The 19,840-nt window shown below is 41.9% G+C and overlaps 1 protein-coding gene across 5 annotated transcripts in view; it reads right to left on the bottom strand.

Annotated features, from left to right (window-relative positions):
• Positions 1–19,840, bottom strand: part of MCC (MCC regulator of WNT signaling pathway) — a 172,168-nt gene that overhangs the window by 91,222 nt on the left and 61,106 nt on the right. Inside the window, exon 1 of one of the 5 annotated variants that reach the window (XM_032441475.1) lies at positions 13,655–13,690. The exons of the other annotated variants lie outside the window; for them this stretch is intronic. Within the exon in view, the coding sequence (XP_032297366.1) occupies positions 13,655–13,675 (21 nt within the window). The 5' untranslated portion in view covers positions 13,676–13,690. Of the gene's footprint in view, positions 1–13,654; positions 13,691–19,840 lie in introns of those variants that run through there. 5 annotated transcript variants of the gene reach the window in all.

Here is a 19,840-nt window from a genome sequence, read left to right as displayed (position 1 = left end):
TTGAAAAAGGAGAGAAGGATTAAACGGGTTTCCAGGGTAAAATACTGACATACCTCCTCCAGGTAAAAAGCAAACTTGTGGCCTACATTTTGGAGGCAAATGGGATGGAAAGAGGCATTACATATCAATGGTGGGGCATCACCCACCCTAGGCTTCTTTTTGACTCATTCCAATACTGGAGTTTCTAGCATGTCCTGGTACAGCAGCACTTAATGGAGGTGTGACTTCATTCAGGGCCAAGGTAAATCAACCGTGCAGCCTCCATTCCCCAACTGGTTTTACCGCACTGGCCAATATGGGGCTGTTAAAAGGCGAGTGCGTTTTGCTAATCACGTCCCTGATTTTCTAATTTGGCGAATTAGCTTTTGAAATGGGGAGCAACTGAGCTCCTACTTTGGTGGCGCGTCTGGCCGCCTCTGTGACCCACTTTGGTGGCAATTGGTATCCTCTTGGTCTTTACCTGGAACGCACCCCAAGCAGAAGGATGCATCCTGACAGACCAGGCTAAAGTTGACATGCTGCTTAACACCCATTTGTGTTTACAGGGGCAGCTATCCAACAGGCCCATCGACCTACCAACTCTTGGGATGGCCTTCGAAATATCCATCCTACAGTAATCGATTCCCCAGTAATACAATGGAGCCTCTGGACAAGTCACAATAGGGTGCATTCGCCTAGTTTTTACCAAAGTGAGGCTTTATTTTCGGCCTCCAACATAGTCAACTTTGAGAAATCCCCCAGATCCACTCATGTGATATAAATTGGTCTGTTGTGCCTTGGTGACTTGAGGGCATTAGGGTGCACTTGTGCACAATCAAGTGTCCCACCAAGTGCTTTATATTTTCTGTGGTGAAGATGTGCCAGGCCACTAAAATCCACACAGTCCACGTATAACTGCTGTTGTCCCTTTCCCCCCCCTGGCTGGGGGTCAGGGCCGCCTCTATGTTTACCTTCGTTGATTGCAGGCAAACTGGAACTCTCCCCCGTTTGGAAGAGTTCACCTTGGTGGTTGTTTTGGATTGTATTCTTTCCCTCGTGCCTGAAGTGCAGAAGTGGATGAGTTTACCACTTCTTTTATTCTCCCATGATACTCAAGAAATATCAACTAAAGCAAAACGTATGGTCTTTATCAAATTGTCGTTTTGCTTGAATAATCGAGGACGTCTCTTTTTTATTTGGTTGAGATTTTTCGATGATACTAGGTTTCCGAGAGGAACTCCATGTGTTTAGCTCTCTCCAATAGGTTGATCGTAAGAAATCCTGTTTCCATCATCTGGTACCACGCGTGGATTCATCTACAATCAGGCACCTTAGCCCAATTTGTTCAATTATAATATCACTTTTGTGTTTACCTCCACTTTGTCTAAACGCTTTCCACTATTTTTTTTCCCATTTGGACAATTGGCTGAAGTATACCTTAACTCCCTGTTAGGCTTATAATAATTCAAGCTCACTGAAGTCCCTGCTAATTTAGCTCATTTCAAGGGGCTTTCTTTCCTCTCTGCCCATAATACCAATGCAAGTGCACTGGCCAAATTGCTTTTTTGGAAGCTGCCTTTGTAAGTCACGCACATTTGTTCGTGGAACTGGCTGCTTCAGGATCATGTAATTGTTTGGATTGTTACGGGATTGAACTGGGGGCTGTAGAGCATTTCCAAGAGCCTTTCTCTCAAAAATTGAATAACCCTTTCTCCATATCAGTTCCATTTCTTTTCTCAGGCTTCCAGCCCCGTTTAAAAGGGGAATCTATCCCTCTTACGCTATCAAACATCCGCTTCGCAAGAGGTGTAGACACACTGATTTTTGGCATGTGCCTATACCTCTGGTCCACCGTGAGCCCTGGAAATGCTACCCCAGTTGGCCAGAGCGCTTCACTGCCCATCGAGCCACGCACTGTTGGCACCATGTCCCCAGCAGCGAAAGTAACTCAAGTGACCATATTTTTCTTTTGCGCTGACGTGATCGAATCCTTTCTCAGATCTCCCCGACTTTCCACTCCAGCTTTAAAAGATCGATCCAATAATGGTCGTAATACTTCTGCCTCACCTTCATTGCTACTGATCAGCGCACGTCAGGTTTAATGTTGGCAGCTGTGGTTGATGAGGCTTGCCCATCCTATAGTTTGGACTCAGAGAAATTCTCGTAAAGAAAATTTTAGGCTTTGGCTCCTCGTCTGACTCTGACCCTGATCTGACGCTTGTGCTTATTTCCTCGCAGGCGATCCTTCCTCGCTCTTCCTCTCTCTAACTTTTCTCTCTCCTAACTTCTCTGCTCCTCTGCCTTCTTCTCCTCCTCTAACATCTCTTATACTGCTCTAACAACCTCTGCTCGCCGACTTCCCTGGTCTTCTGAACTCGCCTCCTGCTCTCCTGACGTCCCCCATGACCTCTGAGTCCCCTTGCTCTCCCTGAAGTCCCCTTGCTCTCCTGAAGTCCTGCTCTCCCTAACGTCCCTCCGCTCTTCTAACTCCTTTGCCATTTCTCTATCTGAGTTTGAAACCGTTTTGTTTTTTCGCCCCCTACCTTACATGGGGCAACCAGCATTGGTATCTGGTGCGCCCCGGTGGTTGGTTTAAGTTTGGTAGTACATACGGTTCAAGACTTGAGGGTGTCGCATTCTGCCCGAGGACGTTATACTAGACTGGAGGGCGTCGTGCTCAGACTGGAAGCGTCGTAGTCAGAACGCGCAGCTTGTTCGTAACAGACCCCGGAGGGTGCTGCGATCTCCGCCGCTTTCGAGGGCGTTGTATGTCGGCCTCCTCGAGGTCAGTGTACAACCGAGTCAATAGAGTCATGTTTGACCTGGAGATACGAGCGCAGCTTACCAGAGGGCGCTGTGCTCGTACTGGAGAGTGTCCGTGCTCGGACGCGGAGGGCATAATCGCGCTCAGTCTGGAGAGTGTCAGCTCGACCGGAGGGCATCGCCTCATCTGGAGAGTGTTGAGCTTTTGGTCTGGAGGGCAATTGTGCTCGGTCTGCAAGAGTGTTGTGCTAGGTCCGAAGGGCACCTCATGTCTCAGCTCTGAAGAGCGTTCATGCTCAGGCAGCGGCCAGGGCACATATGCTCGGACCTGCAAAGTGTTGTGCTCGTTCTGGGAGGGCTTGTGCTCAGTCTGAAGAGCGTCTATGCTCGGAACTGGCAAGCGCATTATGTGCACAGACTGAAGAGTGTTGTTGCTCAGGACTTAGGAGGGGTGTCGCAGCTTCTGGATTGGAAAGGCATCAATGCCTCAGCTCTGAGAGAGTGTCATGCTCGGACCTGAGGGCATCGCTGCGTCAGTCTGGAGAGTGTCATGCTGGACCGAGGGTCGTCGTGCTCGGACCTGGGAGGCGTCCGTGCTCGACCGGAGGGCCGCCGTGCTCGGACTCGGAGAGCGTCCGTGCTCGGATCCGGAGGGGCGCTGTACTCGGACTGGAGAGTGTTGAGTTGGGATTGCAGGGAGCTTTTTCTCATCCCAAAGTTTTTCTGCCGTCAGCTCTAAGACTCTCTTTCTCGTACCAGATTGAGGTCTCGTTGGTACAGAAGATCTTTTCCTTCAGCTTCAAAAACACTTTTCTCTCTTCTACCTTCTCATCCAAAAGTTTTGCTGCGTCAGCTCTAAGACTCTCTCTCTTCGTACCAGATTGAGTCTCGTTGGTACAGGAGATCTTTTTCTCAGCTTCACAAGCTTTTTTCTCTTCTCTATTCTTCAGTCAAAAGTTTTTTCTGCCTCAGCTCTAAGACTCTCCTTCTCGCCCTGAGACTCTCTCTCTCAGCTTCTAAATTCCCTCTCAGGAATGGTATTGACTAAGGCCCGTAAGGCATTAGCTAGGCCAAATCATTTGTGCCTCCTGAGATCTGCCTGAGCCACAACATTCCTGCCTCAAATATGCCAATCAAACTCTCAGGATTCTTCAAGTGTTCAGGAGTGAAGCTCCATAACACTGAAGATGTCTGTCCTTTGAGAATCTCTTCAAAACCTCTCCACACTCCCTGCCACTCAGTATTCTCTGGTTCTAGGGAAGACTTCCTCCGGATGTTATAAATCCAGATACTGAGTTGAGATTATTACAATAATCTAACAGTAAGATCAGGAGATTAAGGAGTGTGACCCTCACTGATCATTCAAAAACTGCATAAAGGATTCATAGAAAGAAAGAGGAGCACCGGCTTAAAAATCACCATTTCTGTATAATTAGTTGCATTAGTTGCTCCCTCTGGAGCTGTATACAGATACGAGTGAGCATTGCTAACCATGCCTTTCAATTCATTATACAATTGTATAGCTCCTAAGAAAAAGTGGCTAGCTTAAACATGGCCCAATATGTTCGGAGCGTCTAAAAAAGGAACCAATGGCACACAGTCCCTGGTAAAACAAATTTTAGTAGAGAAAATTTTTTTTTTCCCTCCAATAGAGAGAAAAAAGTAAAAGAAAACAAAGCTCAGCAGTGTTTATAAAATATACTGGAGTATTGGCAGTCCGCCTGGACTTTCAAGGTCAAGCTCGCAGGTGCAGAATCGCAAACACGAGATAGCTCCTTAACAGGGAAAAAAACTCGTAGCTCTGTAAAAAGCTAAAAGAGCAACAGAAGAAAACACAGAAAAACAGCAACTCAATTTGCCCGCAATCCTCCACCAAATCTGTCACGGTTTGAACTAAAAATCCACCTGCGCCCGTGACAGGGGCCGTGGGCCCGGAGGGGCCCTAGGCCGAAAGGAAAAAAAATTAATTAAGAAAAGAAAACAGCGGCAACGATCTAAGGAGGCACACTTATTTACTAAATACTATATTCGAAATACAGGATAACACAATATAATACAATATAAATTGAAAATTGAGCTAACGAATCAAGCAAAATAGGAGAGAGAATGAGTCCCGTAACCGAGAGGCCTACTGTGAATCTAGGCGAACGGCTGAAGGCTCCCACACACCTCCCCCTGAAACGCCAGAACTCGAAAGACGTTATCCAGACGTCAGTCTGTTCTGCGACAGAGTTAATATAGAGTCCAGGTCCCGTGACCTATCGTGTTGTTCCCTGGGAGATGTAGTCTTCTTCTGATAAGTTGCAGATTCAGTAAAATTATTCATGCTTTATATGATGTTATGATGTGGAATACTGATAGCAAAATTACAAAATTATTAAACCATGACAGAACGTATCAAAGATAACAGTGAGTATGGTATTTGTACATATTTTCCATTAGAAAGAAGCCATCTTAGCATCTTTCTAATGAGCTTTGTTGAGTACAATTTATGTACTATCTCAAATGAACTATTTGTTTGGCTGAAGGAGTCAAAGACTTGTCATCTTATCCCAGACCCAGGAAAGAAAGGAGGTAAATCTACAACAGAGTTACTTGCATACTAATCAATATTACATGACAATCACCCTATCCATACTAACATCACTTGTTTTTGTGAATCTATTTGAATTGCTCTGAATGAAAATAAGTATCCTAACTGACAGATAAATTTAGGTAGAAGCCCGAGAGCTTAGAGTGGTGCTGACTCAAACAGTTACAATGTGGGCAAAGCTCTGACACGCATTCCAATCCTGTCCCGCTTTGAAAATCATGCCTCCTCATCCATTCCTCACAAAGCACTGTGCCTGGAAAAACAACCATTTCCAGGAAGCAAAGAACTTAAGGAGTGGAGAGCACTACATCTCACAAGTACAGCATACAGTTCTGCAGTGAAACTAACCAGACACAGATTCCATCTGCAGAACTAAAAAATAACCCATGCTCACGTAGGCTTAAAAAACAAACAAACCTTTTCAATAATAATGTCTTATTTTGTACTTTTATAAGCCTACATTTAATTAGCAGCCTCTACATACTTCTTGCATACAAACTTTGCCTGAAACCTAGTCTTTTATCTTTTTCTCACTAACTCTCTTGCAAACAAAGTTAAACTCAGGCCTTCAGATTTGGCTTACAACTGCAGGCATGGGTGAATTCATGCCTGTAAGCAGCAGTTGTAAAGACAAAGGGAGAGCTGAGGATTTACCAGAACAGGTGCAGAGCTGCTTAAACACATCTCAACAGCAAAAATATATTATTCTTAAGGATTCCAAACACATCTGATTAAGTGCACTTGATCTTTTGGCCAATCCTGCCCTGCGCTGTGAATGACCAAAGATGGAGACAGACTAAACATTTGTTTGAACACTGCCAACACAATACAAAAAGCAGCAACATTTTACTTCAGGTTGACTAATCTGTTTTGTTTTAGTTTCTGCGTTACCTCAGCTTTGTGCCTGTCAGTCAAATATGCATGACAAATTTGACTTGCAGACATTTTCGTTTTCTATTTCTTCTTCTGAAGGAGCTGAGAGGAACGTCAGGAAGGTGACTCTGCCTACTTGTAATGCTCACATGACTGCTTTGGCATCAACATCTTATCTCCATGAAAAGAGTCTCTGCTACATAAAAATGGATGTCAAACATTCATGCCAAGTTCAAGTTTTAAATGGAAGCAAATACTGTATGCTCCAGTCTCAACCCCTGCTCATTCATAAATACTTAAACTGCTTCTATGTGATGGGGGAAGGCAAGTTGAAAGCAAGTTGTTAGGAGAAAATTAGAAAGGCAAAAAGAACAAAAAAAAAAAACCCCATGTTTTTACAAATATATTAACAGCAAGAGGAGAGGTAAGGAGAATTTTCATCCTTTACTGGATGAGGCAAGGAGGAATGTGGCCAATGAGGACAAGGAAAAGGCTAAGGATCTCAGCGCCTTCTTTAAAGTCTTTAAAGTCAGATCAGTTATCCTCAGGGTGCTCTACCTGACCTAGAAGTCTCAGATGGGGAGCAGAATAAACTCTTCACAATTCAGTTGGAAACGATTAGAGACCAAGTACTTCACAAATCCATAGGGACAAATAGGATCCACTCAATGGACCAAAAAGGATCCACTCAATGGATCAAAAGGGAGCTGGCAGAGGTGACAGCCCAGCTGCTTTCCATCATCTGCCAATCTCCCTGGTCAATCAGAGAGCTTGTGGATAAGTGGAGGCTTGCCAGTGTGACTCCCATGTACAAGAAGGGTCACAAGGAGGATCCGGGCACCTACAGGCCTGTCAGATTGACCTTGGTGCCAGGTAAAAATTATGAAGCAGTTATGAAGGAGATCATATGGCGTGTGTGGGACAACCAGGGCATCAGGCCCAGCAGACGTGGGTTCATGAAAGGCAGGTCCTGCTTGACCAATCTGATCTCCTTCTATAATTGAGTGACCTATCTGGTGGATGCAGAAAACAGACCCGTGAGTATTTGTTGATGCTCAGGTGAAGATGAGCCAGCAGTGTGCCCAGATGGCCAAGAAAGCTGATGACATCCTGGTTTGTATCAGAAATAGTGTTGTCAGCAGGAGCAGGGAAGCAATCACCCCTCTGTACTCAGCATTGATGAGGCCACACCTTGAGTACTGCGTCCAGTTTTGGGCCCCTCACTACAAGAAAGACACTGAGTCCCTGAAGTGTGCTCAAAGAAGTCAGCAAAGGTGGTGAGGGGTCTGGAACACAAGTCTTATGAGGAGAAGCTGAGGGAGCTGGGATTTAGTCTGGAGGAGGCTCATGGGTGACCTTATTGCTCTCTACAACTTCCTTGGTGACGTGGGGGTTGGACTGTTCTACCGTGTAGTGACAGGGCTAAAGGGAATGGCCACAAGTTGTGCCAGAGGAGACTCAGATGGGATGTTAGGAAATAACTCTTCTCCAAGAGAGGGGTCAGGTGCTGGAGCAGACTCCCCAGGGAGGTGGTGGAATCATAGAATCATAGACTCACAAGGTTGGAAAGGACCTACAAGATCATCTAGTCCAACCGTCCTCCCATTACCGTAGCTACAACAAACCACTAAACCATCTCTCATAGCTCCTCATCCAGACGCCTCTTGAACACTGCCAGGGATGGCAACTCCACCACCTCCCTGGGCAGCCATTCCAGTGCCTGACCTAATGGAGTCACCATCTCTGGAGGTGTTCAAGGAACATTTAGATGTTGTACTCAGGAACATGGTTTAGTGGGAAATGTTGGTGATAGAGGTTCTTTTCCAACTTTGGTGATTCTATGATTCTTCGATCCGTTCTGAAATTGCAAGCATTTTTCTTTGCAATTGTTCATTCTTCCACGAAACACATAAACAGAACTGAGATACTTCTGTGAATTGATCAGAAACTTCAGAAACTTAAATTGCTGGTAAGAGACAAAATATTTAAGAAAAAAATGAGAAATGTTTTCCTTTCTTAACACCTAATACTAACAAATGGAGTGACATTGACATGTTCCAATAAAATACAAACAATTTTGAGTAGTTACACAGAATCAGGCACATTATTTACAGAAAGATACCTAGTTGAATGTGTGTTAGAAAACTTAATACACTTCTGTTCATGCCTGGGAAAACAGGCATCTCTATTACACTGTCAGCCACATAAGGATGCAAGCTGATATGGGTGTGCCAGTGATAAACAAGTATGGACAGTGATTGCATGGAACAACTGGTTACATTAGAGTCACAGAATTTAAAGCCAGCAGAAACTGTGGTGATCTAATCTGACCTCCTGCAAAACACAAGCTTCACAACTCCACCTAGCAATTACCTGCCTTTGTGACAAGTTTGATACGGTAACTCGTCAACACTGGTTTTGCCAGATCCATTTTGAAACATTCACCTACAATGCTAATTCAAAGCATGCAGCATCAGGCAGACTCTGCACCTCCCCAGCACATTTAGTGGAGCATAGAGTGATGTCCTCTTCTGGATCCAGATACTCTTGTCACACAAGCTACAATCTGTGCTGACAGAGAAGTCCCTTGCTAACATGCACAGAGCAGCTGAAGGAGCTCTCTTTTCCAGCACAGCAGGTATTTGCCTAGTGCCCAGTGAAGTGCAGGTACCTGATTTTAACGCTAGGCATGGCATTACAGGGCAGGATGATGGTAGTAGTTCAACTGTAATGCTGACTGCTCTCCGGGCAGCAGTTAGGATCATGACACTGCTCTGCAGTAAGACCTGTACCCCATGTTACCATTACAGCTCACACAGCAATGTGACTACAGTGGGTTTCCACAGGCGTCCTGAGATGGTGTTCAAAGCCAAAACACCTACATGTTGAGAAAACCATCTGCTCACCTTCCGACTGCTTTTGGTGCTGGCTAAACAATTCCAAACAAAATAAACATTTCAGTGCAAACATTTTATTAAGACTTATGTTGCAGATGCTTTTTGTAAATACAAGTGCAACTGTTGCATCACAGAGAGAACACCAGTTACTTTATAATATTGGACTCTTCTACGAATTAGAAGCTTTTTTTTCTTCTTAAATTTTATACATTCTTTGTACCAACAAACACTCAAGGACTGAGAAAACTGACTGTAGAAAAACATTAGTTTTCTGGCTGCAGCCTGCTCTCTGTTCATGACACTCCCATTCAATATTTATGATGAACTGAAGCCAAAGAAGATAACAAAGTGGTCTACCTCAGAAATCTAAGTCTTTTTCCCACTTTTTCAAGTGCAGTCACAGTAAGGAAACTGAGCATTAGACAGAAAGTTTTTGCATACAGTACCTGTCTGCCTTGTCTTTTCACACAATAAGAACTGTCTGGAAGAGCAGCGGTGCTACAGATTGCTTGGAGAGCAAAGTCAGAACAACTGCAGTGTGACTAGACTTGGAAAGCTGATTGTGTAGTAACTGCATCTTCTAACTCTCTGCACCTTCTCCTTCTGCCTCCTTAGGTACCAACAGCTGAGCAGTGTTGTTAAGAGAAGCCAGTCCTGGTATTTTCTTCTGGTGCTCAATGAAATAAGGACGTAACCATATTAAATCCTGCTCCATCTATCACTAACAACTACCACCTGACAAGTTCTAAAAGCCAAATCATTTCCACAAGATATGGAACAAAACCAAAATCTGCCCTTTACATTCAATGTTTTGGTTTTTTTTTTACTTGCACAGTTAGTCTAAACAATTAATGCAGATATAAAAATGAAGTTCAAATCCTCAACAAAATACAAGGGCTTTGTTCTACTCTGCTGATTTTCAGGTACGGCTTTTGGCAGCTTCCAACCTGACACCCACCACACTGAAGGACACAGCACTTCAGGTCTCTGTAGTCTGTATTCTAGAGACACATCTCTGTCCAACATCAGACTAAGTCTGTCACAACTTTCTGAAAAACGCTTTCAGCATTTATCAGAGATATGATCAGCTCAAGACGGAGCTGCTGTATTTGTTTTGTTTTTAAAGTACAGTAATCCTGCAGTGTAAGTGAGAGTCAGCATAAGGCACTTCATACAGAAATACTATAACCATGCTTTTAGTTTTTATTTTAAAATAGAGAATGTACAAGAGAGCACATAATCCTTAAGCAAACAGCAATGATGTGGTTTTCTGGGCCAACAGGAAATATGGCTTGAAAGAGAATTTTCCAGCAGAATGCTCTGATCACAGGTCACACTGACTTAGTTGTAAAAACTCATCCAAGTATTCTGCCTACTCATTTTTTTAATCCCATTGAGATATGCAGTCTCCATGCTTCCATGACATCACACCTTTTCCCACATTTCAGATGGGGAAGCCTCTTTTAAATAGAGGCATGGTTGAAAAAGCGAGATTGCATGTCAGTATCGCCACCTGAGCCACAAGACAAGTATGTTTTGGAGTTCAGGAAGCTTGGCGATGTCAATGATGGCTTTTTAATCACTGGACAAACCAGGTAGGGTGGATTACAGTAGGTGGCTGCAAGGGTTTGCCTTAGCTATTCCAGAAACAACTCTGTCTCCTCTCTGTTGGGAATGTGCAATGAAAATCATTTCTTGCTGTAACTAACAACAAGCTGTGTGTTTTCTGCATGGTAGAAGGTGGGCAGGAGGCTCTGACTTATGTTGCCAGGAGGAGCCAGTGTTGCAGGTCTCTCCCGTACTTGATCCACAGTCATCCCCACTGTGGTTGCATCCCTCCCAGTATCTGGCTTTATCAACATACAACAATGCAAATGAGGCAGCTGAGAAGTCCTGCTCACATCCAGTTGAGCCAGGTCTTTTACAGATGACAGCAACCTCAGAAAAGCAGCAGTGTCAGACTGACATCCACAGACACTATCTCAGCCCAACTTCATGGCTGAGAGCTCAAAGCAAACTCTTTTAAATGCTTACAGCGTTTCCCCAAGAGGTTTGCATACTCTGTGTAGCATACCTTTTTTTTCTCAGAGAAAACTGCATTGTCTACTCAATTTTAAGGTAATAAAATAGTAATTAACTACTTTTTACACTTGCATTTTTCAGTAACTTCCTTCTTAAACTCCTTGTACAGTTACCAAAGACCAAGATCCTGAAAGCTTCTTTCCCTTTTCAAGATCAGCTATACTCATTATAGAAGCAACACAAAAGAACACTAGTCTAAACTTAAGCCTAAATCGAAGTCAAAAGCACTACATATGATTTAATTTGTCACCCCAAATCATCATTGCAAAAGATTCCATTACAGATAGCCCTACTTTGGATTAACTTTCTCACTACAGACATAAAGCTATTCCCTTTACAGTTTTGCATGACTACACTTACCACTAGAGATATCTCCCCACTGATTTCTTTCTTATGTTGTCTTTCTCAAAACTTTTTTCCAGAATTACTTCAGGATTTCCATGCATGTGAAACAGATTTGCCTCAACATACAGTAGACTTAAAACGTATGTACCCTGGCCCTGAACACACTTCCTCAAATTGACAGTCACATTAATGTTACTTCTGATTATTTTAATAAAAAAGTATTAACTGAAACAGGCCCCCCTCCTATCACCATTTTTCATGTGAAGTAATGACCATACACCTTGAGTTTGGAAAGTAAATAATATTTCTAAAGCTCTCTGACATAATTAATCCCTATTGCTCTTTCCTTCCATTGTTAAGTGATGGGAAACAAGCAGGGGAAGATGGAAACTGCGGTGCAATTAGAAAACTATGACCTAATTGCTATCACAGAAATGTGGTGGGATGAATCTAAAAACTAGAGTAACACAGTACAACCTTTTTAGAAGAGACAGACAGGACAGAAGGGGCAGATGAGCTGCCCTCTATGTTAAGTGGAAAGCTCATGAAGAGAGACACCCCTGGAGGTACTCAAGGCCCTGAGTAGCCTGATTTAATGAGTGGAAATGGATGAATGAGTGGAAGTGGATGAGCTTTAAGACTCCTTCCCACCCAAGCCATACTACGATTCTATGAACTCTCCATTGCATCATTCCCAGCAGAGTACAGTAAAATCTTTATGAATGGTAAAGCAACCCCCCAGATTAATGTCCATCCAAGTTAATATTTCATCACAATGTTAGGCTTGTGGAAAATAAAAATAAACACAGAACCATAGAATGGCTGAAGTTGGCAGGGTCCTCTGAGTCCTCAAGTAGGGTCAACCACAGCAGATTGCCTAGGACCTTTTAGAGATCTCCAAGGAGGAGACCCCACAATTTATTTGGCAGCCTATGCCAGTGCACCAACACCCTCACCATGCAAAGGTGCTACTGGTGTTCAGGGAAACCTCCTGCATTTCAGTTTGCTCCAAAGCTATTATGAAGGATGTTACTGTGTTGCACTATGATTTCCAGTGAACTATGTACAGGCAGTATTGGAAAGCTGTACCTCAGTACTACTACAGCTTCCTACAAATTAAGAAATTGAAATTAAAAACTGAAATGTTGACAGGTCGTTTCTGCTTTTGGCCATAGTCTGAATATTACAGCAGCTGCAGGAAATAATCTTTCAGAATTTTCAGTCTTGGTAGCTAAAAACAGTTTTCTTTTTGTTCTAATGAAAGTGGCAGTGAAGCACTTACAAGTCCAACCCATACCTCATTTTATACCTGTACCTGTCAGTTCAGTACTTGTGTTTGCTTCTCAAGAAAGTGGAAATAAACATGTTTTATTAAGCAAGTAAGTGTCTATAGAATGAAAAATTAATGCAAACAAACCACATGCTAAAATAAGAAAGAAGAAAAAGTTAAGAGAGTTTGTTTTTAAAATGTTTCTGTGAAAACGAGTAAATGAATACAAAGAATATGTTAATTTGAGGGTGAAGCTATTAAATGGAAACTAATCCAGATAGACAAAGACAAGCTAAAGTCAGAGTGAAGACTGATGGCAGGAACAATCCAAGGCCTCCACAAGAAAAATAATTTAAAAGACTGTAAGAGAGCATGAGCAAAGTGATGGTTAAGGAGGGCAACAAACCACATGACTTTAGAATACTGACTGTTAAGTGTTAGAAAATCGAGGATAGAGGCTTGTTACATAACAAAAAAATAAAGTCCTAACACTGCCAAGTTCAATTAAAAACAACAAAAAAAAAGCAAGCTTCAAGCTTCACTCCAAGTGCCAACAGTCTTTGGGGCCACTGCCCTGAAATGCAGTTGACTGTGAAAGCTTACATGGATTCAAAGACCTACCAGATCTATGAATGAAAAGTCCTTCAGGAGCTGTTAAGCAGTACTGCCTACTCCCCAAAGAGACTAGCTCAGAAAGTCTTGCACTGGGTATGGTCAGCAGGGCATAGCAGTATTTCACTGTCTCATGTTTAAACAAGCATCTGTTCTCAGCCACTATCTAAAATCAGACTATGGGATAGACATTATCTATCAGTTTACATTTTACAGCCCCCAGAGGTTCATTCTACTTACTAAAGATTTCCATTTCAACATCTAGCTGTTCCCATTCTCTCAAGGATGTTTGTAGGATCACGCTCAGAGCTGAGGCATCACAAGAAGGAGAGCCTATGCCTGCAGCAGAATTGCCACCAGCAGAACAGAAATTCCCCTGTGAGAAGAGGGAAGTGCCAGTACCTCTCCTGCTCTCTGCCTAGGGCATTCCACCTCTTCAGACATGCCAAATTGTTTGGCTTGTATTCTCACTAGTTTGGCTCCAGCCCTAGTGCACTAGAACAATTTATTTTACCTCACTTCCCCTCAAATCAAGAGCTGCTTGTTTTCAGTAAGATAAAAGAACTCCAGGGGAATAATGGCTGAAAAGAATCTACAAGAGCCCTGAAAGGAAGAGGAAAACAGAAGTTCGTTAGGAATTTGAAGTTGAGGATTGGAAGTACAACTTGAACACACTACAGCAGAAGAGGAAGGTGATGAAACCAATTAGCAAAACAAAAAAGGAACACTTAAAGCATCCGGTTTTATAAAGACATCACAAGGGTTTAACTAGGTAAACAGCACCAAAGTTAGCAGAAACAGCAACTCATGCAGGAAAAGATCAGGATTTCTGTGGAGTTCAGAATCCTTGAAACAGGGAGCATGCTGTCATGCAGGTTTCATACATCAGGTCAGGTAGGAATGCAGAATGAAGGAAGAAACAACAGGTTGGTTTTCTAAAAACAAGTATTTGAAAGAGTGCAGAGTATCTTGTGGGAGACAAAAAAGGAGAGATGATTTCCACCCCACTGCAATCTCAACTACCACTTAAGTGACAGCATCAAACAAAGCCACCCACAGGGCAGAGAGGTTTGTGTCTACAGAAGGATTTTCCTCACTAGAGTGCTAAGAATGTTACTGTTCCTTTCCACAGCCAGAACAGAAGGCAGGCTGCAAGGGAGAAGCTAGTCTATAAAGAACAGATTTTGCACAGAGCTTTCTCCAGAACTGCTCAGCAGCACAAACTCACACATTAAGATGGGCTAATATGCACAGAAGGGGTAGTTTTACATCCTTCTCAAACTTACAAAAGTTTGAATTAATGAAGCAGGCCCTGATGCGAGAACACAAAGGAAGGATCCCTGCATGGATGGCCAGCAACATGAGCAAGCAGATGTATGAAATCTTCATTTCGATCTATTCATTTCTCTCTCCACTTTCTCTAACCAAGAAACTGACGGTTCCTCAGAATGAGTTCAGGAGGACAATATGCTAACAACTTCCACTCAGAAATGTTTAAAATACAGAGAAGTTCTGACCTGGGGATGCTGATAGAACCCTCTATCAGTAAAGCAGGATTTTGAACAGAAACGTAAGTTGTTCGTAGGCCAAATTTTTGAAAAGAGGAAGTAACTACAGCCCTTACAGCTCAAGGGAGGAAAAAGCATCTCAAACTGCAACCTCCAGATCACAGACATGCTTTTTAATGAGCTTGATTACAACAAACACTCCAAAAGGATTCTCTGTAAGAAATTTTATTGTCTGTGTATTACACAGGCATTTTTGTCCGTGCTTTGAAGAAACAGTTTACATGTAATCCTGCCTCAGCTGAGAACAATCTTGACTCTTACAAAGCCATGCTGAAACTGCAAGCTGCCACATCCATGCCAACACTGCCTGCCTGGGCGTAGCCATAAATCAAAGACGACGCTTTTAGTGCAGATTTCCGACCTCTTCCCACCGCCAAGAACTAGAGTAGGGCCCTGTAACAATTACCTCTCATCCCAAGGGCACTTAAACTCACACCCAGGACCCTGTGACACTTACCTCTCATCTAAAGTGAGACTGCTCAGTGACTGGAATGCCTGCATTTCAGCCATCCAAACTGAAAGGGTGGTCCACATGCAGATTCAAAAACATAGTGAACAACAGTGTAAGAATTTTCAATATTAATAGCTAAAGTACTGAATGATAAAATTTCTAGCCAGGGAAATAGATGAGACAGATGTTTTGTATTACCAACTAAAACCACAGAAGATGCCATTAATATTATTCCTTCAGTAGCATCCATATTCAAAATCTTGCATACGACTGTGACACGATACTGCTCAGTAAGGAGTCTCATTTGCCTCCATGTACTTCATTTTAACAAAAAATTAGAGACACAGGGTAATCCATACGGTTTCCCTGTTAGCCTTTAATAGATACAGTGCTCTGTGTGTGCAAGTGGCCTCTTTGTAAAATGAGAATATATTCACCTTTTTGTTGTTGGGAAATGTTTTCTTGGACTTTGAATAGCAAAAGCATTTCATGCTGTACTGAGCACAAAGGAAGACCAGCCCCTATTTCCCGTTCTTCACCTAACTCGTCCTTCGACTTCTATTGTTCTAAGCTCTACTTAATCTGTTACAGAAAGTTTCAATGCACACTGGTGTCTGCTCATTGGTCACTGTTCCTTTGTCAAGCACAGCAGCAGGCAGTTTCAGAAGCACTGTGTCTACAGCAGGTAATAAACTAAACTGATTGCCATTCTAACAGAGTGGGAAGTTGGGAATAAACTGCTATCTCAGGTACCTCGACCTTACACTTTATTTCCACACAGAGAACACAACTTCAGGATAAGATTCCTGCAAAGGAGGATGACCACTCAGAAAACGGCATGGTGAGCTCCCACATGACATCAATACCTTTGCATATCTGCTTTCTCTCACCTACACTGCAAATTTAACTCTCATCTGGTCTTTCACTATCAGCAACATAATGAAAACTACAAAATGTGATGGGAACGTGATACAGAGGCAAGTTGGGAGACTGACAAGGTGAAATTTTGAACCACTGATCTCAGACAGGATGTGGCTATGGTGCTAGTGACAGGTGGAATTTGTAGTGTGCATCACTGAATTACTTCACTGTTTACTTAATTGAGGGTGATCAGCAGTCTTCCTGGTACGCTCTTTTGGTACTTGATAAAGCTAGTAAAAGGGAAGAAGCTCCAGAATCCGACTTCTAATTTTCCTCTCCCTTTGAAATGAGAAAGAACCCATTTCTCTATTTACAAACTTTCTTTTACATTTCACTGTGACAGACAGAGCATAAAGGGATCCAGGGGAGCACATGTATTCACACGGACTGAGAAAAGTCTCTTGTTGTATACATCGATTTTATAAAGCTTATTCTGTCAGTCTCCTTTAGATGCACACCTATATTCTGTTCTTGTGATGAGCTATATTGCTCTGGTGAATATATTCAAGGTGATGCCCATGAGAGTATGGCCTGCATAGCTTGCTTCAGGTCTGGTCTGAAGAATCCTACTCAATTCTAAACACTTTCTGAATCAATCTTCTCACAAGAGCTAAAAAGGGACAAAAAAAAAAAAAAAAACAACCCAAAAAACCACCACACAATGGTAACAGTAACAACTGTGTACGGTCTATAGAAATATTAAGTGAAAACAAAAACATTCCCCAAATAACCCACAAAACATGTTTTTAATTCAAAGGCATGGCTTTTCTTTCACAAACCCCGTTTCCCTTGGAGACGGTTGCTGTTTGTCTTATTGTCCCTTAGACACATGCACAATTTTTACAGGCAAGTAAACGTCATTTCACTGAAACAAGTCTAACCAGCAGCCTTCTTACTTCTCCACTGCAAAGAAAAGGCATCAGTCCAGCAATTGCTGGCACTCAGGAAGGCTGAGGCAGGCAGAGACTTCTTCCTTCCTGGGAGGCAATGGCTTGGCCTGGTCCTCTTCCTATGGAAGATTTCAAGCTTCAACCTGACTGTGGTCTGAGAGATGGACAACTAAGCAGGTTGACTTCCTCCAGTTGCCTGTGCCATTTGTCCTCAGTAACACAGACATACAGAATTAAATGCCACGGGGTTCCACTGTCTCTCTGCATTATGAGAGAAGAAATTTGTCTTTGCTCCAATGGCTTAAGTCTAAATGAATGGATTAAAAGCAACAAGTAGTTACAAAATCAAGAGTTTTATTCTCTACTTCATGCAATTTTGTGTTAGATGCATTCATCTGTTTGCTAAGGATATGAATGTACCTACCAGTATAGTATTTTTCTTGTCTAAAATCCAGTTCTGAATTAATTTAATTAATTTCTTAATTAATTCTAACCTAATACTGAATCACCAGATTTCCCTTGTCAAAAGAAAAAAACAAAATATTGACCTACAAAGGACATACATTGAGCTCTTCCTTTTGTATTTTTAAGTAATAAGGATTAAAACCAGTATTTTTATACAGTCTGAAAAGACAGCAAAACATAACCTCGGCCTACAGAAACCATCAGAGAAGCCCACCTCACACTTAAATACTTTATTATTCCAGTGGGTCCTAAAGGAGATGGTTTGGAGAGTGAGTGTGTCAGTCAGCCTACACTCTTTCACCCAACAGTTCCAGTTTTATGGGAGGATTCTGTTATACAGCAGGTCCAGAGAAAAACAGCACTAGTACATTACCTAAATTCACTTGATTGTGATAGCCCTGAGGCAATTCCACACAAGACAAAATTTAAATTATTTTATAAACATCAAGAACACCCTGGACTGTTAAGAGTGTCTCCCACCGCTGCCCAGGTCATACAAGTACTTGCATATTTCTGACCTTATTTTCTGACATTTTAAAAAACAAAAAATTGATCTGCCCAAGTAATGTGTTTGAACTATGTGCCACCATCAATGCCAGCATTATTTTTCTAATTACAACAGAGGAAGTCTTTTTGTCTCCCTATTCTCATCCAAGATTTCAAAATATCTTTATGTAACCATTAGTCATAGAATTCAATTAATTCACTGAAACCTTTCTTTTTAAATCCCACATTCAGCCACATCACACACCATATCTGGTTACAATTCATAAATTACTGGAAAGTGAGAAATGAGAGCTTCATTTATAGGATATGACCTTTTACCTGTTACATTCCTTCTGTGCAGCTAAGTCTTATGAAACATCATTCAACTACTCTTGCTACTTCCTCGTTATTCTGATTTCCAGAAGGAAATCCTGTTCAAATTCAGGCAAATTTTCTTGACAGCTGTAAAAGTTAAAACGGTATAGCACAGTCTATTCTTGCCAACTTGTCACTAACTCTGAAAGTCTCTGGCTTGAGAGGTTGTGATTTTGAAGCAGAGTTTTATCAGTAATCAGGAAGGTCTGAGTAATATGTTCTGTTCTAAATTTGCTTCAAGATTATTTAACCTAGTCAGAATACCTTAAAAATGTCAAAGTGACAACTGAATACAATATATCAACAACTCTGCCTGCACTAATGTTCAGCCTCATCTATGATGACCCACTGACTAAAGGTTTTACATTTTGCAAAGCCTGTACAAATCTGAAATTTAAAGAGGTGATCTGTTTACTCATGTTACGCAGTATAAAGAAGCTTGAGTTATCTGGATGTTTTATATGCATTGACATATGTTGGTTTGCTTAGCAATAGGGATTAATACATCAGTTTAAGAACCAATATATTACTTACATTACTGAATTCAATGATTAAACCACTCCGGCTAATTCCATATGACTAAAATAGTTTCAGAATTAGCTACAAACCTAAGATAAAGTTAACACTGCTAGAACTGCACCAGTGCTAGAACATCCAATCACCCTGTTTCAAACACCATTGTTTTATGTATCCAACTCCTGCCATCACGTGATTTTCTTGAACCATTCCCCATGTGTTCACTAATACCTCTATAAAAGCTGGCGTGATTTCTCTGTTTTGGCAAAATCTTTACCAAATTAAACCTGAAATGGTACTTAAATTCAGATGATCAAAACCAGTTTATTCTGCAAAAGCTATTTAGTATAACACTTGATGAAAATAATTGCTGGTCTCCACATCTTCCAGTCAATCTTAAAAACACTATCTGGAAAACAGGTACCCTTCCATGAACAATTCACACTGGTCAGCAAAGACCAAGAAAATTAAGACAGAAGCTCAAGTAAAAGCTGTTTTCTGTTACTCTGTAAATTCCCCAAACCAAAAGATTTCCTTCCTATTTGAATAAAACATTCTTTATTATTTATTAACAACAGACAACTATACAAAATTTATAACCTAAACAGCACTTTCCACCAGGGCATTAACTTGCTTGTTTCCAGAGTCATATTTCTTAAAGAGGGAAAGATGAAATAAGAGCTTTGTAAAGCCAATTAACCATGGCATGTGCCTTAACAATCAATTAATGCTACACTACAATGTCAACATGAGA

Source organism: Coturnix japonica, chromosome Z (genome assembly GCF_001577835.2).
Source record: "Coturnix japonica isolate 7356 chromosome Z, Coturnix japonica 2.1, whole genome shotgun sequence".
Classification (NCBI taxonomy): Eukaryota; Metazoa; Chordata; class Aves; order Galliformes; family Phasianidae; genus Coturnix; species Coturnix japonica.
Note: the sequence above shows the minus strand (reverse complement) of the source record. Positions and strands in the feature narration are given on the sequence as shown.